The 27,449-nt window shown below is 52.9% G+C and overlaps 3 protein-coding genes across 5 annotated transcripts in view; 2 read left to right on the top strand and 1 right to left on the bottom strand.

Annotated features, from left to right (window-relative positions):
- The window catches only part of CERK (ceramide kinase), a 55,809-nt gene extending 32,523 nt beyond the window's left edge, over nt 1-23,286 (top strand). Inside the window, exons 7-13 of the mRNA XM_034948720.4 lie at nt 5,996-6,070; nt 8,248-8,400; nt 12,397-12,502; nt 14,205-14,281; nt 15,915-16,120; nt 17,536-17,744; nt 20,495-23,286. Coding sequence (XP_034804611.3) covers nt 5,996-6,070; nt 8,248-8,400; nt 12,397-12,502; nt 14,205-14,281; nt 15,915-16,120; nt 17,536-17,744; nt 20,495-20,567 — 899 coding nt within the window. The 3' untranslated portion in view covers nt 20,568-23,286. The remainder of the gene's footprint in view (nt 1-5,995; nt 6,071-8,247; nt 8,401-12,396; nt 12,503-14,204; nt 14,282-15,914; nt 16,121-17,535; nt 17,745-20,494) is intronic.
- GRAMD4 (GRAM domain containing 4) overlaps nt 1-27,449 on the bottom strand; it is a 140,511-nt gene that overhangs the window by 3,921 nt on the left and 109,141 nt on the right. Inside the window, exon 17 of one of the 3 annotated variants that reach the window (XM_055106055.2) lies at nt 1,113-1,163. The exons of the other annotated variants lie outside the window; for them this stretch is intronic. Within the exon in view, the coding sequence (XP_054962030.1) occupies nt 1,113-1,163 (51 nt within the window). The remainder of the gene's footprint in view (nt 1-1,112; nt 1,164-27,449) is intronic. 3 annotated transcript variants of the gene reach the window in all.
- On the top strand, nt 21,101-23,286 carry LOC129395188 (uncharacterized). Its single transcript, XM_055106056.2, has one exon. It carries the CDS (start codon nt 21,101-21,103, stop codon nt 21,704-21,706), a length of 606 nt encoding a protein of 201 aa, XP_054962031.1. The 3' UTR covers nt 21,707-23,286.

The following is a 27,449-nucleotide window of genomic DNA, read 5'->3' as shown; positions in this document are numbered from 1 at the left end:
GTATGACCCCAATGAAATAGACACTCGTGGAAAGGAAAGTTGCCCGACTCCCCCAAAGGCTGCTTCACGCAAGGCAGGAGAACCCCACCGCTGGGGGTGCAGTCCTGGAGTGGGGAACCCCCGGTGCCCGGGAGCAGGTGGGTAGGTTGGCAGGGGGTGCGTTCTGGAAGAAGTGGCTTCTGGACCTGAAGGAACCGGGAGTTAGGGGTGGGTGTGGGCAGGAATCGGGCTGGGGAGTTGGGAGGAGACTGAGTGGGAAAGGTGGGGGCGGAACCAAGGGCGGGACCTAGCCGAGCCCGGGAACAGCTGGGCTGTGTCCTGAAGTGCTGGTTCGGCTTGGTCCATTCAACATCCTTCTAGGAACCACCTTGTTCTTTGAAAAATCACACTGTTAAGCTAAGTCAAGGTGAGGGCCTGAGCGTGGTGTGTTGCAGGCTTTGCGAATGACCTGGCAGGGGACGAGGTGTCTCTGTCCTCTCTGGCCCTGTGTCTGGCCCCAAGGGTGGCGGCATGGTGCACACTTTCACTCTCGTCACAGCTCTGGGATGTGAGCACCGCAGTCATCCCCATTTTATGGATGAAGACAGGAGGCACTGGGGGTGAGGTCACAGGTCACCGGATGGGAGCAAGAGTTGGAGGTTTAGAGGCCACCTTGCCTCAAAGCAAGGGAAAGGCCAGCCCTCACAAGAGACAGGCCCTGAGCCACCTTCTCTGTGGGTGCTGCTCTCAACTCTAACCTGCCTCCGACAGGTGACATTGTGGGCCAGTGTTTACTTGAGGAAGTCATCCTTTAAACTTAAGCCATTACTCCTTAATGACAGAGCTTGTGAATAATGGTGTGAGGCAAATGTTCCCCATGGATGGTGACATTGCGGGTGTTTTCAGTATCAAGACTCATTTTTAGGGGGATTTGTTTTAGCATAATATCTCGTGAATTACTAATAATTGTTAGCAACAAGTTGACCATGGTCATGGTTTTAAGTATATAGGAAAGGATGATCGTCTGGTTACGATCCCTTCCCTTTGGCTTTTAGGGAAGGCGTGATGCAGTTATTTATAGAGAGGAACTTTTCATAATATCGCCTGATGAGTTTTAGAAGAATGTCGCTCACCTGAGAAGAGTCCTGTCTGATGAGAACAGCCCGGCTCCAAGCTGGGAGACACTAAGGGGAGAAATGGTTCTTTAGAAATAGCTCCATAGAGAAAAAGCTCTCAGCACCCCTTCCAATAACAAGTCTCTCAGATAAACCAAAGCATTATAGAAACATCCCGCTGGATCTCGGGGGAGCCTCTGCTGGATTTCCTCACATCCTTCTCAGGCCTCCTGTGTGCCGCCGACCTCTCGGTTCCTGCCAGGCAGTTAGGAGTGGGGAGAGCGGAAGAGCTGGCCGGGAGCGGACGGCTCGGGAGGGCCCCTGGGCCTTGGCTGATGTCTGTCTTCCCTGCAGGCAGGGAGCTTGGCTTTCACTCATGTGTCCTCGGCGGGGCACCCAGCCCTGGCACCCAAAGTCCCTCTTAGATATCTGTTGAATGACTGAGCACAGCTGTGCAAGGTCGAGCTCTGTGTTCACGCACACTCAGCACACTCACGCGCTCCAGGCTCCCAGCCCCTGAAGGTGCACAGATCACGGCTTGTCTTTTTGTTTGAGACTGGGTCTCACTCTGTCACCTAGTTTGGAGTGCAGTGGCATGATCGTGGCTCACTGCAGCCTAGACTGCCCCAGGCTCAAGTGATCCTCTTGCCTCAGCCTCCCAACTAGCTGGGACCACAGGCGTGCACCACCACACTCGGCTAACTTTTTTTTCATATTTTTGTAGAGATGGAGTTTCACCATGTTGCCCAGGCTGGTCTCAAACTCCTGGACTCAAGTGATCCACCAGCCTCTGCCTCCCAAAGTGCTGGGATTACAGGCGTGCACCACCATGCCTGGCCAGTCACCCACCACTTGTCTTGCTGGCTGGCGCTGGTTCAAGAGGCGTTCCAGTTCTTTGGGTTGGTTGGTTGGTTTGTTTGAATCAGAGTCTCACTTTGTCGTCCAGGCTGGAGTGCAGTGGTGCGATCTTGGCTCACTGCAACCTCTGCCTCCTGGGCTTAAGCAATTCTCCTGCCTCAGCCTCCTGAGCAGCTGAGACTACAGGTGTGTACCACCATGCCTGGCTAATTTTGTATTTTTAGTAGAAACAGGGTTTTGCTACGTTGGCCAGGGTGGTCTCAAACTCCTGACCTCAAGTGATCTGCCTGCCTTGGCCTCCCAAGGTGCTGGGATTACAGGCATGAGCCACTGCACCCAGCCCGTTCCGATTCTTTGAATGACCCAGACAACCAATGTTGGTGGCCTTGCACTGTGTCTCCCTATGGCCACAAGTGCCTGAGATCGAGGCACCGTCTCCTGCTGTCTTCACCCCAGGCCCCTCACTCCCATCCTTCTTTCCATACTCTCTCTGCATCTTCCACACCACACTCGTGAAGGACCCTGGCCCCTGCGCACGTGTGGCTCTCAGAGGCTCCAGGTCATGATTTCCTTGCGGACATCCCTTGACGTGGAGTCTCTGGGCCCACTTAATTCTCCCATAAAGGCCACCCACGGGGCTGGGAGGGGGAGTTTCCCTGAGCCTGGCACAGCCTGGAGGTTTGTCTGTGGTTTAACTTTTATCCCATCTGATAGACTGAGTATGCTGCCTTATTCACTATCTTTATTTACTCTCTTTATTTGTATTTCTTTCATTATGCGTGAGGCCACACTGCTTTTCACAGGTCCTCTTGCTGTTTGCATTGTGTGCTTTTGTAAACTTCCTTTCCCTTGCTTAGTCCATGTTCTCATGGGGAAGCAAGAGGGCATTGTCACTTTTTTTTTTTTTTTTTGAGATGGAGTCTTGCTCTGTCACCCAGGCTGGAGTGCAGTGGCATGATCTCAGCTCACTGCAACCTCCGCCTCCTGGGTTCAAGCAATTCTCCTGCCTTAGCCTCCCCAGTAGCTGGGATTACAGGCACCCACCACCGTGCCTGGCTAATTTTTGTATTTTTAGTAGAGACAGGGTTTCACCATGTTGGCCAGGCTGGTCTTGAACTCCTGACCTCGTGATCTGCCCACCTCGGCCTCCCAAAGTGCTGGGATTATAGGCGTGAGCCACCATGCCCGGCCTGTCACTTTCTAATTGACCATAACATTGTTTATACGTTATTTGCCCTTCATTGGTTTTTGTGTCTTGCAACTCTTTTCCAAATTAGGTTTTGGTCTTTTAACTTTGTATGTGGTGCGTTCTGGATTCCATGAATTCTGTTTTTCTGCATTCTCATCTATGCTGTATGGTTCTTACCTTGTTTGCAAGAAACCTGTCTTTTGTCACCATTTGCCAGTGGCAGTGCTAAGCCCTAAAACCCTCAGCTCTTAAAATCCACAACGACCTCAGGAGCTGAGACCTGCGGCTCAGGAGTGCTCGTGGGGATGCAGGCTGCACTTCACCATGGTCAGGGTGGAGGTGCCACTGTGTGCCCTGCCCCGTGGTCAGGGTGGGGGTACCGCTGTGTGCCCTGCCCTCCTCTAGGCCTTGGCTGTGGCCTCTGCCCCAGGAGAGGACAGCAGGCACCCCACCAAATGTGGGCATAAAAGCCTTTCCCAGGGTGGGTGCGCATTGTAGCAAATGCCACTGGGGGAGGGTCTGGGGAGAGGGTCTCTTTGTGGCCCCTTTCCATGGGTGTCCAGGAGGCCTTTCTGAGAGGTGACAGGTGAGGGGCCTAGGCCGGGAGTCAGCTGGTGCAGAGGGCAGCAGGTGGGAGGAGCTGGGGGTGTTCGGGACAAGGAAGCCAGTGTGGCTGGGGGTGGGGGTGGAGGGGCAGGGCAGGGCCCGAGGGAGATGCTGAGTTCCACTCTGCCATGCAGCAGGAGGTCTTGGAGGCGGTGGTTCGGCAGGGGGTGACGTCTGACTCTGCTCTGATATCGCTCTCTGCGTTTGGTCCTAAGAGCATGTGGGCCCCGGTGAGAATGCGGGTGGCTTGGACGGTAGGGGCGCTGCATGGGGTCTGAGACTCCGGGGTGTAGCTGGTGGGGGGCTGTGTGGAGTCTCTGCTCCGCAGCATCGCCTTGAGTGGAGGAGTAAGGGTGAGGGAGACACCCAAGGGTGGCCCTGTAACGGTCACCATGGCAACCTGGGGACCAGCCTGGGGGCACAAGAGTTGTGAGTGAGACCTGACAGCCACAGACCCTGTGGGAGGCCGCCTGGATGCGCACGGCCGGTGGTGGCAGCAGGTACCTGAACTCACTCATGCTCCAGGGTTCCAGCCGCTAGAAGGTGCAGAGGTCACTGCTTGTCTTGCTGGCTGGGGGCAGGAGAGGCAGGAGGGGCAGGTGGGGGTTGGGGTCCTGGGATCTGGAGGGTGTTGAGCTGCCTCCCGTGGATGGCTGCCTCCGGGACAGATGTCACTGGAGCATCTGAAGGGCATGGCTCCGGCTGCTTTGAGACCTGATGTAGCATGCTTTACCTTCCAAGTCTCTTCCACATACGTATTAGTATAGATGCATTAGCAAATTGATAGGAAGAAGAGATCGTCATTCATTCGGTCCTTCATCGGGTGTTAGCCTGTAACTGCATCTGCTGCTTGTAACTTCAGCCAGCATTGCCTGCTAATGACTTAGGCACAGAGAGGCTCAAGGAGATGATGCGCATGTCCCGGGAGCAACCTCCCTGGAGCCTGGTCCTTCTTGCGTGAACGGGAGCATGTGGTTGGTCGTTACTCGGGTGGCGGCAGTGCTGGCCGGGTGGATGAGGAACTCCCGTATTCAGTTGTGTGGGGAATGTTGAGAACCAGCACAGCTACTCCCACAGGCATGGGTGGTCATTGTGGATGCAAATCATTCTTTTGAGCTTGGTCCTCAGAGGGAAGGCTGTGCGATCAGCCGGGGCAGCTGCAGCTTCCCTTTCATCTGAGCCAGTGAAGCGCAGGATAAAAAGATGCATAAGCCGCAGCCGGCCCCATTCACGGGGAACATCGGGCTGAAGCAGGGACCTGAGCTGCCTGTCCTGGCTGTCCTGGTATTAAGATCTCAAGTAATGGCTGTGTGTGACCTTCGCCACATCCAGCTGCTTCAAAAGTTTACGAGGGCCAGGTGTGGTGGCTGACGCCTAATCCCAGCACTTTGGGAGGCCAAGGCGGGCGGATCACGAGGTCAACAGTTAGAGACCAGCCTGGCCATCATGGTGAAATCCTGTCTCCACTAAGAATACAAAAGTAAGCCGGGGCGTGGTGGCGCGTGCCTGTAATCCCAGCTCCTCTGGAGGCTGAGGCAGGAGAATTGCTTGAACCTGGGAGACGGAGGTTGCAGTGAGCCAAGATCACGCCACCACACTCCAGCCTGGGTGATGAGCAAGCCTGGGCGAGACAGAGCAAGACTCCGTCTCGGAAAAAAAAAAAAAAATTTGTTATGCCTATAATTGTAAATGTTCACACACACACACACACACACACACACACACACACATATATATATATATATATTTTAACTTTTTGGCTCCTTTTTTTTTTTTTTTTTGAGACAAAGTCTCACTCTGTTGCCCAGGCTGGATAGTGGCGCGATCTCGACTCACTGCAGCCTTCGCCTCCCGGGATTAAGCGATTCTCCTGCTTCAGCCTCCTGAGGAGCTGGTATTACAGGTGCATGCCACCACGCCTGGCTAATTTTTGTATTTTTAGTAGAGTCAGAGTTTCACCATGTTGGCCAGGCTGGTATCGAACTCCTGACCTCAAGTCATCCGCCCACCTCGGCCTCTCAAAGTGCTGGGATTACAGGCGTGAGCCACCGCCCGGCCCAATCTCGATATTCTTGAGGAATCAACGCTAGTATTTTCCATATTCATTTTGTAGGTAAATTCTATTTATTCCTTAGTGCTGACTCTAGGGCCATGGAAGGAAAGGAATGAGGTACCACTCACTGAATTGGGAGGCGATTACAATTCTGTTATTCTGATGCTATTTGGGACCTTCTTTTTCCTTTTACAGGGTCAACGGACTGCGTGTGTTACTCCACCGTGGGCACCAGCGACGCAGAAACCTCGGCGCTGCATATCGTTGTTGGTGAGCCCCTCCTCTGTGCATGCGCACGGTGGCAGCCGGGCCTCCTGCGCCCCAGGCCTGTCCCACTCTGGTCCCCGTCGCGTGTTCCAGCCGTTGCCGTCCTGTCCTGGACGTGGGTCACGCTGTGTCCCCTGCTCTGCTCGCTGCGCTGTGATCCCACTCAGCACGCAGCTCCGGGGCCATGTTGTCAGGACGGCCTTCCTGGGGGCACGCCCAGTGTGGGCCGAGTTCTTTCCCACGGAATCCACCACATGCGCGATGCCCGTACTCAGCTCACCTGACTCTTGCTCAGTTCCTCCTCCAGAGGCTGCTGCCCCGAGGCTCGGAAACCACCCGCGTCCCGCCATACTGCCTGTGGCAGTGGGCGCGGGCAGCTGTGCCTGGGCTGCCAGCTGTGGAACGCATGCCTCTGTGAGGCCTCGAGGCTTCATTCAGTCCAGGATGCAGAGCCCCGGTCAGGAAGAGCAGAAGGGGCTGCCCATGGCACTCAGCACGGTGGGCTCTGGCAGGACAGATCTTTTGTGCCTTCGCCTGTTCCTCATCCCAGTAGACAGGGTTACCGTGCCCCACCTGAAGTCACAGAAATTGTATATTTTAAAATAGCCGCTTAGGATTTTTTTTTTTTTTTTTTTGAGATGGAGTTTCCCAGTTGTCCCCAGGCTGGAGTGCAGTGGCGCTATCTTGGCTCACCGCAACTTCCACCTCCCAAGTTCAAGCGATTCTCCTGCGTCAGCCTCTCGAGTAGCTGGGATTACAGGCTCGCGCCACCACGTCCAGTTCATTTTGTACTTTTAGTAGGGATGGGGTTTCACCGTATTGGTCAGGCTGGTCTCGAACTCCTGACCTCAGGTGATCCACCCGCCTCGGCCTTCCAAAGTGTTGGGATTACAGGCGTAAGCCACAGCACCCGGTCACGATATTTTTTTCTTTGAGACAGGGTCCCACTCTGTCACCCAGGCTGGAGTGCAGTGGCATGATCTTGACTCACTGCAGCCTCGACCTCCAGAACTCAAGCGATCCTCCCACCCCCGTCTTCTAAGTAGCTGAGATTGCAGAAGTGCACCACTACACCTGGCTAATTTTTGTGTTTTTTGTAGAGACAGGTTCTCCCTGTGTCTCAAACTCCTGGGCTCAAGTGATCCTCTCACCTTGCCCTCCCAAAGTGCTGGGATTATAGGCGTGAGCCACTGTGCCCGGCCTACTTCTGATTTTGCATTTTATTTTATTCTATTTTACTTTATTTTATTTTGAGACAGAGTTTCGCTCTTGTTGCCCAGGCTAGAGTACAGTGGCGCGATCTCGGCTCACTGCAACCTCCGCCTCCCGGTTCCAGCGATTCTCCTGCCTCAGCCTCCCAAGTAGCTGGGATTACAGGCGCCTGCCACCACGCCCAGCTCATTTTGTATTTTTAGTAGAGACGGGGTTTCACCATGTTGGCCAGGCTGGTCTCGAACTCCTGACCTCAGGTGATCCACCCACCTCAGCCTCCCAAAGTGCTGGGGTTACATTACAGGCGCGGGCCACCCCACCTGGCCTATTTTATTTTTTTTGAAACAGAGTCTCACTCTGTGTGTGGCCCAGGCTGGAGTACAGTGGTGTGATCTCAGCTCACTGCAACCTCCGCCTCCCGGGTTCAAGGGATTCTCCTGCCTGAGCCTCGCCACTAGCTGGGATTTCAGGCACACGCCACCATGCCTGGCTAATTTTTATATGTTTAGTAGAGACAAGGTTTCACCATTCTGGCCAGCCTGGTCTCAAATTCCTGACCTCGGGTGATCTGCCCGCCTCGGCCTCCCCAGGTGCTGGGATTACAGGCGTGAACCACTGCACTCGGCTTGATTTCGTATTTTAAAATGCCATGTATTTTTTCTTCATTCTAAAACCACCGTCCTTTCAGTTAAAGATATTTCATGAGCCTCACGGATACACTCTTGTTCAGTCCCCACAGGATAGCTCCCCGAGCCCGTTTTAGAAATTTGAGTGAAGTTCAGTCATTTGAATAAAAAATATGGCATCCAACACCCCAAGAGAGAGAATCCTTGCATTGAATGCGTTCTGTTTGTTTCACACTTTTTAAAAGTAACTCCCACGTTTGCAAAGTGCTATTGAAGGGGATGGAGTGGATGGGGCGGGGCTGGAGGGGGGCTGCCTTCCCTCACGGCCATTCTCTCCCACAGGGGACTCGCTGGCCATGGATGTGTCCTCAGTCCACCACAACAGCACACTCCTCCGCTACTCCGTGTCCCTGCTGGGCTACGGCTTCTACGGGGACATCATCAAGGACAGTGAGAAGAAACGGTGGTTGGGTCTTGCCAGATACGACTTTTCAGGTAACTCAGAATAATGCAGACTCGCTCCCCGCTGGTCACGCCCCGACTGCCTTCACAGACGTTACCTGACTGAATCCACTGAGCACCGTCAGAGGTGGGCCTCCACCTGCTCACAGACGGGAAGCTAAGGGCCTCATGAAATGTGCCGTGGCCAGAACGTGGCAGGGTCTGGACTGGAACCTGGATTGCTCTAAACCAGATCCTGCCCCCTGGACCCAAGCGTAAGCCACAGAGTAGACACCATGACGGACGCAGTTCACTCCAGAACCCCAGGTGCTGGAACCCCAAGACGCCAGGCCACCAGCCTCTCACATCTGGTAGGCAGGTGACAGAGGCCACCCCAAACTGTTCAAGTGGAAGTATTAATTGGAAAAAAAATAGTTTTTTAAATATATTTTTTTAAAATTTTTTTGAGACACAGTCTTCCTCCGTCACTCAGGCTGGAGTGCAGTGGCACCATCACGGTTCACTGCAGCCTTGACCTCCCAGGCTCAAGTGATTCTCCCACCTCAGCCTCCCGAGTAGCTGGGACTACAGGCAGATGCCACCATGACCAGCTAATTTTTTTTTTTTTTTGTATATTTTTGTAGAGAAAGGGTTTTGCCCTGTTGCCCAGGCTGGTCTCAAACTCCTGAGCTCAAGCAATCTGCCCACCTCGGCCTCCCAAAGTGCTGGGATTACAACCGTGAGCAACCATGCCTGGCCTGTAAAACAATAGTTTTATAATCACTCTGAGCTTATTAGTCAAAGTGGCAAGAACTTTGTGCAGAAATTCAGCCTGGGATATCTGTGTGGAAGCTCGTCCGTAACTTCAGGCACAAGTATCCTTTACTTCATTTAACAAGGTTGCGTGGTTTTGTTGGGGTTACACCGTAGCTAGCCATACAAGTGAGATACACTCAGCACGTATTTGTTGAGCCCCTGCTCTACGCCGGGCCTGGTTTTTGAGGCAGGGACGTGTCCATGAACAAAACAGGCAAGATCCTGCCTTCCTGCGGCTCGGCCGCAGTGGGCACAGAGGAGGAGGAGTGGGGGCGAATGCCACGCCACACTCCCCGAAGCCCAAAAGCTTTCATTCTCCACAGTGCTCTTCTCACCCCAGCAGGTGCTCCTGCCCCACTTTATAGCGGAGAAAACAGGCACAAAGAGGTTGCCCGCATCCTGCCTCACTCTTTCTTGAGCCCAGCGGTCCTCAGACTGTGGTGGGCACCTGCATCCTCTGGAGGGCTTGGTAGAACCCAGGCTGCGGGGACCCCCCAGAGCATCCAACACGGCAGGTCTGGGTGGGCTTCGGAACATGCAGGTCCTCCAGGCTCCCGGGGCTGCTGCTGGGGCCTCGGGCCAGGCGGCGGTGACCTGTTACCCGACCACAGAGCTTAGAATGAACCAGAAATGAAGGCTGGTGCCAGCTCAGACACAAGAGTTGCAGTCTGCACGCATCCGGCAGTGGGTGCGACGTCACCAGCTTTTAAACGCTGGAAAAGGAGAACTTTAAAAATACATAGAATTGGCCAGGGGCAGTGGCTCACGCCTGTAATCCCAGCACTTTGGGAGGTCAAGGCAGGTGGATCACCTGAGGTCAGGAGTTCAAGACCAGCCTCGCCAACATGGTGAAACCCTGTCTCTACTAAAAATACAAAATAAGTCAGGCATGGTGGTGCACGCCTATAGTCACAGCTCCTCGGGGGGCTGAGGCAGGAGAATTGCTTGAACCCGGGAGGCAGAGGCTGCAGTGAGCCGAGATCGTGCCACTGCACTTCAGCCTGGGCAACAGAGCGAGACCTCTGTCTCAAAAAAAAAGAAAAGTAGAATTTCAGCGACATAGGGAGACCCCATCTCCACAGAAATTAAAAACAAAATTAGCCGGGCACCCCAGTTACTCGGGATGCTGAGGCAGGAGGAGCCCTTGAGCACAGAAGGTGGAGGCTGCAGTGAGCAGAGATCAGGCCACTGCACTGCAGCTGGAGCGACAGAGCCAGACCCTGTCTCAAAAAAAAAAAAAAGAAAAGAAAGAAAGAGGAAAATATGTAGACCATGAGGTGTGCCATTCTCGCTGCCCGGTCGACTTTCCCGCCTCTTTACAGTTCGCTTTCAGATAAATCTGTATCAAATTAAATCGAGTAATTCCTGATACTAAAATCTTAACCCTTATGAGAGAAAGAAATAGTGATTTGGCAAACTTTACGAAGCTTAAAAAGATTTAATGAAATTAAAAACTAGTGTGGCTTGAAAATTAAAACCTAAGAAATGGCAAAGTGAGGTATTTATCTAAGGCTTATTAAGAAAGGGAATACCGAGAAAATTAGAGAAGCCGCGAGAATTTTAGGAAGCGGTTTGGGTTGTGCCATTCGCCCAACTGCCCTTTGTTGAGCCCAGTGTGGCTCTGCCTAGCAATGCCCCTGGGATGCCCCCTCCCTGTCCCTGCCTGCTGGGGTGGGGTGGTGGGCAGCCCCCTGCATGCCTGGCCCCCCCTTTGCCCTCAGCCCATCACCGCAGGCAGTGGCTGCAGCTCTTTCCCTCCCACCAGGATGAGAGCCCCGAGGCAGGAGACACCTTCCGGGTCTCTGGATCCCCATCCTGGCCACAGGGCCTGAGATGCTCTCAGGAAAGCGGGTTTGGGTTCTGTGGCTGTGAGGCAGAAAGCATCCGGTTGTTCTGGAGCAGCACAGAGGGCATGGAAGGAGAATGAGCGTGTGGAAATGACACACTCTGTTGAGATGTGGAGTTTTAGGTGCCGGTAGGACATCTGGGGGCCCATCTAGGGGCAGACAGAAACCGGGACATCAGAAGTCGGTGAGGCGCCACCCTGGAGGCTGCATCTGGGCGATGAGGCCGCTGCCCCCCAGCCCCCTGCACTTGAGAGAGAAGCCGGCTTGGAAGGTTGCTGACCAGTGGGTCGGCCTCCTCCCAGGGCCGTGGACACGACGTCCTTGTGGGACCCCCATGGGAGGAGCAGGGAGAGAGGCCAGAGCCACTCTGCAGGGAGGCGGAGCTGCAGCCACCTGGAAGGGCCCGCCCACTGAGTGCATTCCAGGCGCCTGGCCCATGCCAGGTGCAAGACCCACAGACGGGGCTGTCCTGGGGACAGTCGGGAGCTGACTTTCAGGCACACAGATGTCCTGGGAGCCAGACTGCTCTTGCCGGCAGCTTCCCCAACCCCTGGGCGGTGCACACTTGGCTGCGGGCTTGCCATCTGCGGATGAGGATGTGAGGCCTCTGTGTGTCGGGGGTAAGGTTGTGTGTGACAGCCCTGCAGGCCGTCACTGCCACACCAGATGTCATACAGGGCAGCACCAGCCCCAGCATCAGACACGGAGGAGTGAAGTCGCCCTGAGACTCACAGGACATGGCCTGGCTCCTGGTGTGGCCCACGACACCCTGGGGCCCCTCTCCTGCCTCCTGCCCAGTCCCTGCTGTCCTGCTTGGTGGTGTTTCCCAGACAGCCCGGGTGCCAGGCTACAGGCAGCCCCATGGACAGCGCACACGTTTGCCTGGAGGGTGGCCCCAGACTTTGGGTGGCAGTGGCCCTGGCCTCTGTCCTGAGCTGTTCAGGACGTCACAGGGGCTGTGGCTGACCCCAGTGGGGGCCAAGCCCTGAGGCAGGTGGGGGCATCACTGACCCTCATGAAGGGGTGGAGGGGATGACCCTGAGCCACTGGAGCCCACAGGCCACATCATCGAGGCTATGAGGGGTGGCTAATGGCAAAGGCCCCACTTTGCCAGCGTCAAGAGTGGCCATAGCCCTGGCTGTCCCAGCATCACTGGGTGTCAGAAGGCACCAGCACTATGACTAGACGTGCTGTTGTCCTGAGGGAGGGCAGAGACCCTGCCACTGCCTTCGATGGTGACATGGCCTGAAGCAGGCCCGGCCTCTCCCTCCTGCAGACGGTTTAGGCAGATGCGCGCTCAGCGACGTTTCTGAAGCTGCCCAGCACAGCATCCTAACCAAGCAATGACCCTTGTGGATGTTTTTTCTTCACTGCACTCTGTTCCCAGGTTTAAAGACCTTCCTCTCCCACCACTGCTATGAAGGGACAGTGTCCTTCCTCCCTGCACAACACACGGTGGGATCTCCAAGGGATAGGAAGCCCTGCCGGGCAGGGTAAGTGCATTGCTTTGTGTGTTTCTCTTGCAAATGACGGGAAATGAAGCAGGACGGTTAGGAAGGTGAATGCAGAAGTATTTTCCAAATGTGGTGGAAGGTGCCGGATGTAGCGTGCCCAGACACACGATGCCTATGATGCCCATGACGGCCTAGGCGTGCATGGGGCTTGCTGTCCCCATCTCTGTCCCCATGGCCTGCGCAGGCAGCTGCTGCTGTGCCAGGGATGAGGACTCTGGGGGAGGGTCCCACACCCACTGTTGGAGTGGGGGCTGAGCACAGGGTCTTTCCCTGCTGGGGTTCCCTTTACCCCCTGCGGGGGCCTGATGGAGGAGAAATGCAGGCAGGAAAGGATGGCAGACACCTTATCAGTGACTGTGAGTGTGCAGGGCACTGGTGGCAGGACCGTTGGTAGAGCTGGCTGGAGTGTGCGCTCTCAGCAGCCACCCTCCTGTCCACACCCCTGGCTGAGACCCCCACCCATGTTAGCCCCATGCTCCAAGGCAGGAGCCCACTCTAAGGTTAGCAGAGCCCAGGCCAGCCACGCCTTCAACCCCACAGGAAGGCAGGGACCCTCAGCAAGAAGGCTCGGGCTGGCAACAAGGGCTGGTGCCAGGGGTTGGGGGGCAGAGCCAGGGCAGCTGCCCAGGGAGAGCGGATGCAAAGGGAAAGAGGCGCCCCACCGGGGAGGGGAGGCTGAGTGGAGTCAACACAGCTGGAAACACCGTGCTCTCCCCTTACATTTGGTCCCCCAGTTTGGCCACTGCAGGCTCTGCAATGGTGGCTACGCGACTGAACAAGCAGGGTCTCCTTTCACCTGGCATATCCCCGCCCCCACCCCCACACAGTGTATTCAGTAATATCCGACCAGTGTAAATAGAACCTTAAATAAATCTAAACATAGTTGTCCCAGGCCGCATGACCTCCCTAGTGACCATGGAGGGCGCCTGAATGGTCATCCTGTCTCTGCTCTGCCTGGGGCTGAGGACACGGGGCTGTGGAGACAGTTGCGCCTTTGTGAAGGACACTCACGTCCTTTCCTTTTAAGTCATGCAGACTTCAGAACCTCCTTCTAGCTCCTTTCCTTTTTTAAGTGAAGAATTGGAGACCATAAAATCAGAATATGTAGAGGCAGATGCTGTTTGCGTCAGTGCATTAAAGAACTCGGCTGCTGATGAGCGATTTCCATCAGTGCAGTGTCTTGTTTGACAGCGTGAATCCAGCAGCCCCCAAGATCAGAAGGACGTGCTAGACGGATGACTAAGTTCTAAGCTGATGGTTCTGAGTTATTTGCTTGTTATTGACTGTAACAGATAAACCCTGTATGATTTGTTTTCTGAAAGTAAATGAGTCCTCACCCCAGGAGTCTGCTGGGGGAACCAGTGCCTCAGTCATTTCTCCCAGCCAGGCTATGTTAGCTGCAGGGCCAGGCAGAAACCGTCTCCAGGTGGCACCTCAGCGTCCTCATGCTGTGCTTCTCCTCATGTCCAAACCTTTTAGAGAAGGACACGTTGAATGTATCATTGTAAAAGTAGGTCTCATTCTGAAACCTCTAATTAATATGCCAAAAAATATTTTGCTAAGCCTTTGAAATGGAATTTTTTCGTATGTGAAAAGAATGTAAATACATCTATATGTGCCAAGCATACGCACTGCACCTGCAGCTCCATATTTAAAAGGTGATGATATTCTTGTCTTTCAGATGCTTTGTTTGCAGGCAAAGCAAGCAGCAGCTGGAGGAGGAGCAGAAGAAAGCACTGTATGGTTTGGAAGCTGCGGGTAATTCCTAAGACACAGGCTCAGTGTTGTCACTGTGTGTGCTGGAGTGCAGGTTTCTGTCCTCTCTCAGGGCACTGCCTCTTCTCCCTGCCCACCTTTGCTTTTCCTTTTTCCTGTCTGGCACCAGGCATCCATTTCTTCTTAGCCCCAGGCAGCGTCAGGTCACTGTTACTTGCCGTGTGTGGCTGTGTGGAGCAGCAGGTTTTGTGAAAGGCCCTGTTGCCCTTTCTGAAACGCTGTTGTGGTGCTGAGCCTGGACTCCTGTCCCAGGTGCTCTAGAATGTGGGGGCAGCAGATGTCCCATTGAGGGCTTGCTGGTGACCACCTCAGGCCCTGGCAACGACACAGTCTCTGTCCAGCAGAGGCAGCCTAGGCAGTGTACAGTGAGTGGGTATGGCCATCTGCCGATGAAACTTTATTTATGGACACTGAAATTTAAGTTTCATAGAATTTCCACATGTCACAAAATATTATTATTTTGATTTTTTTCTCTTTCTCTTCTTTTTTTTTTTTTTTGGATGGAGTTTCACTCTTGTCGCCCAGGCTAGAGTGCAGGGGCACAATATCAGCTCACTGCAACCTCCGCCTCCCGAGTTCAAGCAATTCTCCTCCCTCAGCCTCCCTAGTAGCTGGGACTACAGGCATGTGCCACCATGCCCGGCTAATCTTTGTATTTTTAGTAAAGATGGGGTTTCACCATGTTGGCCAGGCTGGTCTCAAACTCCTGACCTCAGGTGATCTGACTGCCTCAGCCTCCTAAAGTGCTGGGACCACAGGTGTGAGCCACCATGCCCAGTCAATAATATTTATTTATTTATTGGGACAGAGTCTTGTTCCATCACCCAGGCTGGATTGCAGTGGCGCGATCTCGGCTCACTGCAACCTCCACCTTCTGGGTTCAAGCGATTCTCCTTCCTTAGCCGCCTAAGTAGCTGGGATTACAGGCGCCTGCCACCATACCTGGCTAATTTTTTTTTTTTTTTAAGACAGAGTTTTACTCTTGTTGCCCAGTCTGGAGTGCAATGGCGCAATCTCAGCTCACTGCAACCTCTGCCTTCCGGGTTCAAGCAGTTCTCCTGCCTCAGCTTCCCCAGTAGCTGGGATTACAGGCATGCGCCGCCACGCCTGGCTAATTTTTGTATTTTTAGTAGAGACGGGTTTTCACCATGTTGGCCAGGCTGGTCTCGAACTCCTGACCTCAGGTGATCTGCCCGCCTCGGCCTCCCAAAGTGCTGGGATTACAGGCGTGAGCCACTGCGCCAGACCTTTTTCAAGGATTTAAAAACGTGAAAAGCATTCTTAGCTCTCAGGCCACACACAGACGGGCAGCGGGCCGGATCTGACACACAGCCTTGGTTTGCTGACCCTTGTTCTAAATTGTCCAAAAGTCACCAAGTGAGGAGAGGGACAACAGTCCTGCCTTCCGGGAGGTGATCCCTTGGGTACCACTTCCTGCGGGGAGCAGACAGTTACGTGGTGCATGTTTTTGGTGTTGAGCTGAAGAGTCGATTGCATGAAGTGTCTGCTAAATGCATGAGCAGGTGAGAGCCCGGATGGCCTCCCACCGTCCCGGTGCAGGGCGCTGCCCGGCGCCACTGCAACTGTGACATCTCCGTGGTTCTTTGTGCTTCAGAGGACGTGGAGGAGTGGCAAGTCGTCTGTGGGAAGTTTCTGGCCATCAATGCCACAAACATGTCCTGTGCATGTCGCCGGAGCCCCAGGGGCCTCTCCCCGGCTGCCCACTTGGGAGATGGGTCTTCTGACCTCATCCTCATCCGGAAATGCTCCAGGTTCAATTTTCTGAGATTTCTCATCAGGCACACCAACCAGCAGGACCAGGTAAGTGGGGTGCTTTTGCATGGAACCTCCACTGGCGAGTAATTTATGTTCCAGCAGTCCCTGGTTTATGTGTTGTAGGAATTCATTATTGAATTCAAGGGAAGGAAGGGCAAACTTTTTTTTTTTAATTTCACAAACTTTAAACTCCTGGTTACAACTACTCCTTGTAAAATATCATTTAAAAAGATAAATTTTTGAGGCCAGGTGCGGTGGCTCATGCCTATAATCCCAGCACTTTGGGAGGCTGAGGCAGGCGGATCACCCGAGGTCAGGAGTTTGAGACCAGCCTGGGCAACATGGTGAAACCTCATCTCTACTAAAAATACAAAAACGAGCTGGGTGTGGTGGCATGCGCCTGTAATCCCAGCTACTCGGGAGGCTGAAGCATGAGAATCGCTTGAACCCAGGAGGTGGAGGCTACAGTGAGCTGAGATCACGCCACTGCACTCCAGCCTGGGTGACAGAGTGAGACTCCATCTCAAATATATATATGTGTGTGTGTGTGTGTGTGTGTATATATGTGTATATATGTATATATATGTGTGTATATATGTATACATGTGTGTATATATACATATATGTGTATATATACACACATACATATACACACACACATATACACACACACATACATACATATACACACACATGTATTTGAGCACAGAAACTAAGAGGTATGAATCTTTATAATACAACTTCTTACCTGTTGTTTCTCTTCCTATTTAAAAACAGAACAAAGCGACACAGTAAAGATGTAAGTGGCCCTTGCAGGCCACTGAAAATAGACTCTTTAGGCTCCCAGAAATGGGTTCTGTTCGGACCCTTCTACCACATCTTTCTGTAGCCTACGCAGAGGAAGACCCGAGTCTAGTCATGTTGGGGGAAGCGGAACTTTTGGTCACAGTCTCCAAATTTAGTCACATTTCTTTTTTTACTTAAGTTCTATTTAAGATCTAGTCTAATGCTATTTTTATGTGGCTTTTTAAGTAGTGCTTGTTAAAAAGAGAATACAAAATTCTAATAATCATTGCTAATTATCTATCAGAATTCTGTAAAAAGCGTTCGTCATTGTAGATAAGCTGTGGTTTCTAAAAGCATTAGAAGTCATTTTGACAAGTGCCACGGAAGGTGGGCGCCGGGGAAGGTGGGCGCCGGGAAAGGTGGGCGACGGGGAAGATGGGTGCCGGGAAAGGTGGGCGCCGGGGAAGGTGGGTGCCAGGTTTCCCTTCATCTCTGAGCTGTCAGTTCAGCTGGAAAGGGAACTCCAGGGGCCTGCACAAGCAGTCGCCTCCTCCGAGAAGGGCCGTGTGTGCACCCAGGCCTGAGAGCGCTCGCTGTTGGCCTGGGGTGTTCTGCTGCCCCACCCAGACTATGACGTTTAGAGCTGAATGGTCCCTCTCACTGTTTCTTGGTAGTTTGACTTCACTTTTGTTGAAGTTTATCGCGTCAAGAAATTCCAGTTTACGTCGAAGCACATGGAGGATGAGGACAGCGACCTCAAGGAGGGGGGGAAGAAGCGCTTTGGGCACATTTGCAGCAGCCACCCCTCCTGCTGCTGCACTGTCTCCAACAGCTCCTGGAACTGCGACGGGGAGGTCCTGCACAGCCCTGCCATCGAGGTCAGGTGCGTGCAGGGGTCCTCCAGCCACCAGCGCCAGCCCCTTGAGCCCTGAGGTGTCTGTCACAAGCTGCCCCACCCAGGGTGGGGGGTTCCCTGGGGCTTTATAAACACAAAACGTAAGAATGTTTTATGAATGCACTTTTCTCTCCCTATGTCAAATATCGAATGAGATGCCGTTACCCACATTCTGGAAAGATGCCAGGGTGCTGAGTCCTCAGCATTTTGTTTTGCAGATAATTTTCATGGGTGTTTGAAGCTCCTCTATTTCATTCTTTTCCTCTTCCACACCCTGTGCTCCAGGCTGGCATTGGGCTCTTTGCCCTGGCATTCTCTCTCTCTTCTCCTAAATAATTCAAAAGGTGGGAGGCCGAGGCGGGCAGATCACTTGAGATCAGGAGTTCAAGACCAGCCTGGCCAACGTGGTGAAACCCCGTCTCTACTAAAAATACAAAAAAAATTAGTCGAGTGTAATGGTGCATGCCTGTAATCCCAGCTACCCCGGAGGCTGAGGCAGGAGAATCGTTTGAACCCAGGAGGCAGAAGTTGCAGTGAGCCGAGACCATGCCATTGCACTCCAGCCTTGGTGACAGAGCGAGACTCCGTCTCAAAAAAATTTCAAAAGGCAAACAAAGGAAACCGCCTTTACGGGCAATCCTTTGTCCACTGAATCCACCAGGGAACCGCTGGCCTCAAGGGCCACAGTCAATCACCAAGTGCAGGTGCTCCGTGCAGGGAGGGGCAGGAGGCAGCAGGGCTGGGAAGGGCACCCCGAGGATGGGAAGGAGGGGAGGAGCCCCAGAGGGACGCCCCGTGCTGGAGGCCACGCAGCCTAGGGGACGCGGGGAGGCAGGTGTGGCCACACACGGATGTTCGGTCTCCCTGGGGCAGGTGCCACACCCCTCCTCTGGCTGGCTGGGCGGAGGGTGGGAAGTGGTGTCCTCCCCACACCCACTGGGGCCCATTGTATTTGGAAATCTGTGATGTATCACATAACCAGATGGAATCTGAGTGCAAAGAAAATTGTTTCTCCATGGAAAGACCCAGTAACAAGCAAGTTGATTTTTTCAAAAGGCCACTGAGTTAGGTGTGGGCGTGCAAATTACATGAGACTGGGGAACGGTAGAGCTCAGGTGGATTCTGAACTCTTGGCAGATGTTGGTAAGAGCTTGGTCTACTTCAAGGAAGCCCAGCTTAACACTCGTTAACAGAGTATGGCTGGCGTGAGAGCGATGGCAGGCTGGTCAGCAGGCCCACGCCTGTCTGCAACGAAAGCTGGGTGTCAGATGGCCCTTGGGTGCCTTAAGTCACAGCATGTAAGAGGATGCACGCGTCTCTGTGGACAGCGCCCCACTTTCAGTGACTCCTCAGCCAGCCAGCTGCGGCTCTAAGAAAGCTTCTCCCATTCGCATCTGAACAAGCCTAAGGGAGAAGGAGGTCTCTGCCCCTCCCCAGGCCCAGGGCCGCGCGCCCCCTTTCTTTCTGTCAGGGCGGTGATGGCAAGAGGCCGTCGAAAGGTCCCAGGAACACCCGCCACCCCAGGCAGCCGTGCACAGGGACTTTCCTCTGTCAACTCATTTTACAAGTTTGGGAAGTGGGATTATTTTTAATATTGGTGTATGTATTTATTAAAGAAATAGAATAATTTGAAAATCAGGACAGGCATTCTTGAAATACGTCCTATCTTGATAAATATGGCTATGCCTTCAGCAGCACGCCGCTTTTAAAAATATAATTTGTGTGTGTGTGAGCTCAGCTCCATGGAAACAGCCTGTCACTTATTTATATTTTTTTATTTTTTGAGACAGAGTTTTGCTCTTGTTGCCCAGGCTGGAGTGCAATGGCGAGGTCTCGGCTCACTGCAACCTCTGCCTCCCAGTTTCAAGCAATTCTCCTGCCTCAGCCTCCCAAGTAGCAGGCACCCGCCACCACACCTGGCTAATTTTTATATTTTTAGTAGAGACGGGGTTTCACCATGTTGGCCAGGCTGGTCTCAAACTCCTGACCTCAGGTGATCCGCCCGCCTGGACCTCCCAAAGTGCTGGGATTATAGGCGTGAGTCACTGTGCCCTGCCCCAGCCTGTCACTTAATGAAGGGGTTTAGGTTACTGAAATACGTCTGAGGCGGCTGTGATATCATTAATAAATGAGATAAATAGAGCTGTCCTGTGTGGGAAGATGGCACTCACCCAGGGACTCACTGTGGCCACTGAGCCCCTGGGCAGGGGACCTCCAGGGACCCCCAACTTGTTCCTCAAGCCCGAAGGCTCTTGCTGGCGTTGGGCCACCTGTCCTTCTCATCTGAGCATTCCTCACACATCTCTTACACGCATTGAGTCGCCCTGCACAGACTCCTCGCAGGCCCTGCGCGCTCAGTACTGCTGAGAAAATGGAGGTGGGTGGGTGGGTGGAGTGGGCACACACTGGAGCGGACGCTCTGCTTTCCATGGGGGTGCTGGAGTTCGAGTCAGGTCTACCGATGCCCAGATTTCCCACCTGGCCATTGGCAACCCCTTTACAAACTCGGCATCCTGGGAGTCTAAGTGAATTATTCCACGCCCAGGACCCGTCATTGTGGGCTGGACTCCTACAGCCCACGGTGACGTCTGACCGTTCCATGGTCAGAAGCGGTGCTCAGGGCCAGCTTTGAGTGAGGGACACGTGGAGTTTACTGCAGCCCCTGTCCAGGAGTGGGGCTGAGGCCAGCTTTGAGTGAGGGACACGTGAGGTTTACACGTGGCCGCTTGTCTCTGCAGAGTCCACTGCCAGCTGGTTCGACTCTTTGCACGAGGAATTGAAGAGAATCCAAAGCCAGACTCACACAGCTGAGAAGCCGGCGTCCTGCTCTCGAACTGGGAAAGTGTGAAAACTATTTAAGATAATTATTACAGACCAATTATGTTGATATATACATTTAAATGTAGAAATTTATTTTTGATAGTTAAATCTTGATTTTAGAAGAAAACCCTTTTGTCAACAATTTTGTGTACATATTTGGCATTTTCAGTTCTGTACGCATCTGCGGGTTGCAGCCCACGCCGCTTACTCTCAGCGGATGCAGCTGCTCACTTGGGGGCACTGGCCTCTTAGGTTTTAACAATGTCAACAGTGTAGTTTAGAAAATGGCCCGTTAGTGGCTCTATTGCAATAATGTTAGGGACATTATATGATTTCCACGCAGGTCACACCATCTGGGCCTGAGGTAGCAGTGGGTCACTTTGATCCACTTTGCAGGACTTATTCTGTAACGGTTTGTGGCCAAGTTTTGGGAAGTGGTTGATTCTCTTTGCCTTCATTTCACCTTCCTCTTCGTTTACGGTTAGGACATCGCTGCTTGATCCTTACAATACTGTGCAACTGCAATGCAACGTGGCCCTGCTTCAGGTGGTCCGCGGGAGGGGCCTCCACGCCAGCGCTGGGAAGGCTGCCGGGGCCTCCACACCTGCCTCATCACGGCGGCGAGGCTACGACAATCCGGCTGGGAGCATGACCTTGGCGTCTGTTCTGGGAGCACAGATGATAAGCTCTGGAAGCTGGCAGTGTGTAAAGCACTGGCAAGTTTGTTAGTGTTAAAATGTCAAATACCAATGCTTTATATCGACGCGAAGTGCTTAACACAGCCGGGCTTGGGGGCAGTCAGGAGGAAGCTGGCCATCCGTGGAGGAGGGGCCGTTCCTGGCCTCCGGCAGGATTCCTCTGATGCAGGCCCTGAAGTCTGTACACGTGGTCCAGATTTGTCCTTGTCTTTTCTTCACACTGAGTTCTCTATATTTATTGAACATCTTGTCCTTTTAAGCCAGAGTAGTGTAAACTGCGTCTCGGATGTCTGTCTTTTGTCTCGAAGCCACGATGGATCGCTGGTTTCCTCTGCAGCGCGAGGGCTCCGGCAACCAGAGGATTCTTCCCGGAAGGCATTCCTGCCGCGCTCCCCGAGGCACCCCTCAATTGTGTACTACGTCCTTGTTTAGTGTGTATCCGTGCCCACGTAGATGATGTCTGTGACGTAGTTTTGTTTGAAATATGAGAATATGCGGCTTAAACTTTGATCTGTAAGGAGCGGGGCCGTGGCCGTTGGGAGCACGCTGTAGACACCGTTCCTCATGCTGCCGGGTGGGTTTTGCAGAAGCTCCCTTAGTGATTTCACGTTGAACAGGCAGCATCCATTTTCAGAATTTCCTGGCATTGATTTATATTTTGAAGCATACAGGAAACTTCTCGTTTCCTCGTTTAGCCCCACCCAGATCAGGTGAAAGGGCAGCTTTAATGGTGGTTTTTATGGACCACATTATCAGAGAGCACTGTGCAAGCCAAATGGTTCAATAATGAATGAAAATTCTGGGTGTAAAGAGTAAATATGCCCTGGCTCTTTCTACCAATGTTTGCTCCTGGTTGGAAAGAAACCAAAGATTTAAGACGGGCTGCTCTTCCAGACTGGCTGTGCCTGCCTGTGCCCAGCAACCTGTGCAGCCGGCAGTGTGCCTGGTGTCACGCCAGGAGGCTGTGGCTGCTGTGGGCCCTCTGGAATTGTGCTCCTCACAAAGTTTCCCCAAAAGGTTCTTCTAAGCCTTTATTGTCCCTGGTAAATGTTTCCCGGCTGGACGCGGTGGCTCACGCCTGTAATCCCAGCACTTTGGGAGGCCGAGGTGGGTGGATCACCTAAGGTCAGGAGTTTGAGATCAGCCTGCCCAACATGGTGAAACCTCGTCTCTACTAAAAATACAAAACTTAGCCAGTCTTGTTGGCGCACGCCTGTAATCTCAGCTACTAGGGACGCTGAGGCAGGAGAATCGCTTGAACCCAAGAGGTGGAGGTTGCGGTGAGCCAAGATTGCGCCACTGCACTCCAGCCTGGGCAACAGAGGGAGACTCCATCGGCCCCCTCAACAAAAAAAAAAGTTTCCCATACACTGGCCTGCCCCAAAACCCACTAACAATTTTAGCAAAACAGTCCAGGCCAAAGAGGAAGCATTTCATGTTCAATAAGAAACCCAGCCATTCCACATGGCTGGTTCCTGAGTGGCTCTGGTGATACTCGCCAGCCACCTGCTGACATTCAGAATCTCAGACCTCGGGACTGCTGTTGCGGTACCGTGTGTCTGACACCCGCCAGCAGCCCTTTGCTATCTGCGCGCAGGATGGGGGTGACTGCCCAGACATTCCCGCTAGATAGGCTCTGATTTCCGGGGCAGCCTTTCAGATGCGGCAGACATACAACACCTGTACTTTAGAGTTTTAAGGAAAAAAAAATCAGAAGTGCTGGTTAGATAGTAAAAACTTAGGATAACTTAGAAAGGCTAGTTTTAGCTTCCTTTGTGGCTCCCTGGTGCAAAACAATTAGCAGTTATGCAATGGACCTGATTCTAGTTTATTCTAATTAAGAAGTGAGGCCGGGTTTGACTTCGTTCCTGAATACAATCTTGAGTAACTGGGAAAGTCTGAGTGAAAGGATGGCCTCATTCTCTTCCTAATCTTGCTGGTTTCAAGATTAGAAAATGGCATTATTTGATCTGAAATGTTTGAGAAGACACAAATAAAGTTACTTGGGCAGACTTGGCTTGCTTTCTTTCCTTTACACATACCTGTTATTTTCAAAGCAGAATATTTTTCATGAAAACACACACAATTTAAAGAACAAGAATAAAATGAAGCAAGGTGTCACCACCACCTATGCCAGGTGAACGCCGCCCCGAAGCCTTCTGTGCCCTGCTCTGGAGTCCCCCTGCTCCCCCTCAGAGGGCGCTACCATTTCACGCTAAGCGCATCCCTTCCTGCCTCTGTCCATGGCTGTATCTGCAACAGCGAGTTTAGTTTTGCACGTTCTGCTCTTTATCCAAAGAAGCAAGGAAACTTGCTTCTTTCACGCCACGTGTCTATTTTTATTTATTTATTTTTTTTGAGACTGAGTTTCACTCTCACCCAGGCTGGAGTGCAGTGGCACAATCTCGGCTCACTGCAAGCTCCCCTCCTGGGTTCACGCCATTCTCCTGCCTCAGCCTCCGGAGTAGCTGGTACTACAGGTGCCCGCCACCACGCCCGGCTAAGTTTTTGTATATTTAGTAGAGACGGGGTTTCACTGTGTTAGCCAGGATGGTCTCGAGCTCCTGGCCTCGTGATCCACCAGCCTCGACCTCCCAAAGTGCTGGGATTACAGGCGTGAGCCACCGCGCCCGGCCCACTCCACATGTTTGAGAGGGCATTTGCATTTGTATTTGAGGAACTTCGAAAGGAAATTTGCATTGTGAAACTGACTTTTCCGGTCCATGAATGTGACATTATTTCCATTTATATAGATCCTCATTCATGTCTTTTAATTATTTTATAATTTTTCCATGAAAGTCTTTAAATTTTTAGATTTATTCCTAAAACTTGACTTTTGTTTGTTTTTGTAAACAAGGTCTTATTCAGTTGCTCAGGCTAGGGTACAGTGGCGTGATCACGGCTCACTGTAACTTCAATCTCTCAGACTGAAGCAATCCCACCTCAGCCTCCTGAGTAACTGGGACTACAGGCGTGCAACACCATGCCTGGCTATTTTGTTAAAATTTTTTGTAGAGACGGGGGTCTCACTCTGTTACCCAGGCTGGTCTCGAACTCCCGGGCTCAAGCAATCCTCCTGCCTCAGCCTTCCAAACTGCTGGGATTACAGGAGTAAGCTACTGTGCCCAGCCAAAAGTTCTTATTTTGAGGCTTTTTAATGTTTTGTAAAGATAGGGTCTCACCATGTTGCCCAGCCTGGTCTCAAACTCCTGGCCTCAAGTGATCCTCCCATCTTGGCCTCCCAAAGCGCTGGGATTACAGGCGTGAGCCACCACACCTGGCCTTTGAGGCTATCTTAAAATTTGTTTTGTTTTGCATAGAAATGCAATTTTTTGTTTGTTTGTTTTGAGACAGAGTCTTGCCCTGTTGCCCAGGCTGGAGTGCAATGGTGTGATCTCGGCTCACTGCAACCTCTGCCTCCGGGGTTCAAGCGATTCTCCTGCCTCAGCCTCCCGAGTAGCTGGCATTATAGGTGCGTGCCACCATGCCCAGCTAGTTTTTTATATCTTTAGTAGAGATGGGGTTTCCCCATGTTGTCCGGGCTGGTCTCGAACTCCTAGCCTTGTGATCTGCCCGCCACAATTGTTTTTTATGTGTTGGGTTATATCCAGAAACCTTGCCTCCTGTCAACCTAAAGTGACATCAGAGTGCTCTCCTAAGAAACAGTTTATTCAGGAACAGCAAGGGGATTGCAGTCAGGATATGCGTGCTACGCTGGAAGGCATTTTGGGGGGTGTTCGCGATAAAGGCGACACTTTAAAAGGCAAAGAAGTCCATGTGAGCTGCTCTAGAACGAAGTTCACAGTCACAGCAGCTCCTGGCAGGAGGCAGTACTGTTCACCGCATGAGTGGCCGTCACTGGGCGGGTGCCCTCGTCGCGGTCCCGAGGGTTCTGGGGTGAGTTCTGCTCCAGGCAGGTCTTCGAGAGCTTCCTCACGGCCTCCCCTGACTCATTTTGTACCAGCAGTTTCCACACTCCTATGATGGTGATTTACCTGTGAATTTCGGGGTTTTCTGTCATCATGTCATTTACAGATAGTAACAGCTGAATGTCTTCTTTACAATCGTGCATGGTCCAGCTATTTCCCCTAGCTTGCGATGCCAGCTGTGACATCTGGTAGAGAGTTGAGCAGAGAGGATGGCAGGGGCCTGGGCCAGCTCCTGTCTGAGGGAGTGGTCAGCTGCCCATCACTGCCTCTTGGCTCCAGCCCCACCCCAGCTGCCCCTCTGTGATCCCAGGTGTCTCCCTTCCCGCTGATGTGGACCCGAGGGCCCCAGGAGGAGGGCAGAGCTGGGCTTCCTGGTTCCAGGGGTTTTGAGGGCAGATTTCTGATTTCAGCAGCACTGGGTGGCTGCACAGCCCTTTCCCTGGGTGGCTTTCCCAGCTCACACCAACACAGGACGGGGTCTTGGGGTCCTTCCTTGGCTGTGCCCTTAGTCTGTGGCTCCTGTAGTCTCTGGCCAACCCTGTCCTCCAAACACTGCTGGAGCTCATAAGCCCATAGAATGCTGCCTCCTGGAGTTCTGCAGGACGAGCAGAATGGACCACAACCCTGGGTTCCCAGCGTTGCTCACTTTGGTCCACGTGAGGCCCTCTCTGATTTATTTACTCATTCATCCGTTACATTCATCCAGTAAATATTTAAAAACATATAGCAAGTACCTATGAAGAGAACCCCTGGTTCAAGAATAAAATCATTAACAATTTCATTCCCCTCTGGACTCTCCCTGATGCACCCCCACCCTGGGTGACCCCTCTTCTGATTTGCAGCCAGAGTGCCAGCTTCTGCTGGAAGCTCTGCAGCGCCCCATCACCCCCAGAACAAAAGTCCTAGAGGGCACCAGGCCTGCCCCACAGGTTTGTGACCTTTCCTTGTTGCACAGCCCCTCTGGTAGCCAGGTACAGCCGAGAGATGCCGCTGAGTAAGGTAAAATGCATGCATTAAAACATGCACGATTGCCAAGGAAACCAGCTGCACTGAAATAGTTATCACAATCACCCGTAAATGGTGATAGAGGTATATGTAGGCACCTTTATTGACACTAAATGGTGAAATATATGCAAAACAGGGAAGTTGTTGGTTTAGGCATAGAGCCTGGGGGCCGAGGGTGGGTGGTCTCCCACAAGGTTGGCCTTTTTGAGCACTCAGAAGCCCCTGGGAGGCCCCTCCGCCTCCTCCATGGCCCGGCTCCAGTGACACCTGCCACGGGCCCACACTGCCCCCTGTCTGTGTGGAGGGGTCAGTGTGGGCTGCCAACGGGTTAGGTAAGTCTGAGCCTTGTTCCGGGTTAGGAGCAAGCTGGGGGAGGACCTGTTGCAGAGGACAGAGGGGTGGGTGGAAGGGGTCGGTGGCCACCACAGCATGGATGTGTTCCTGGGAAGGATGTGAGGGTGTGTTTGGCAGGTTCCTAGCCCATCACTGCTGTGTCCCAGCACCAAGGACTTGGCTAGCTGGGTGGGTGGGTGGGTAAATGGGTGGATGGGTGGATGGGTGGATGGGTGGATGGATGGATGGATGGATGGATGGATGGATGGATGGGTAGATGGATGGATAGGTGGGTGGGTGGGTGGAAGGATGGATGGATGGATGGATGGATAGGTGGATGATGGATGGATGGATGGGTAGGTGTATGGATAGGTGGGTGGGTGGATGGATGGATGGGTGGGTGGATGGGTAGGTGGATGGATAGGTGGGTGGGTGGGTGGGTGGATGGATGGATGGATGCGTGGGTGGGTGGGTGGGTGGATGGGTGGATGGATGTGTGGGTGGGTGGGTGGGTAGATGGATGGATGGATGGATGGATAGGTGGGTGGGTGGGTGGGTGGATGGATGGATGGATGGATGGATGGATGGATGGATGAATAGGTGGGTGGATGGATGGATGGATAGATAGGTGGATGGATAGGTGGGTGGATGGATGGGTGGATGGATAGGTGGGTGGGTGGATGGATGAATGGATGGGTGGGTGGGTGGGTGGGTGGATGGATGGGTGGGTGGGTGGGTGGGTGGGTGGATGGGTGGATGGATGGATGGATGGATGGATGATGGATGGATGGGTGGGTAGGTGAATGGATAGGTGGGTGGGTGGATGGATGGATGGATGGATGCGTGGGTGGATGGATGGGTGGGTGGATGGATGGGTGGATGAATAGGTGGGTGGATGGATTGATGGA

Source organism: Pan paniscus, chromosome 23 (assembly GCF_029289425.2).
Source record: "Pan paniscus chromosome 23, NHGRI_mPanPan1-v2.0_pri, whole genome shotgun sequence".
NCBI classification, from domain to species: Eukaryota; Metazoa; Chordata; class Mammalia; order Primates; family Hominidae; genus Pan; species Pan paniscus.
This window is presented reverse-complemented; position numbering and strand designations above follow the sequence as displayed.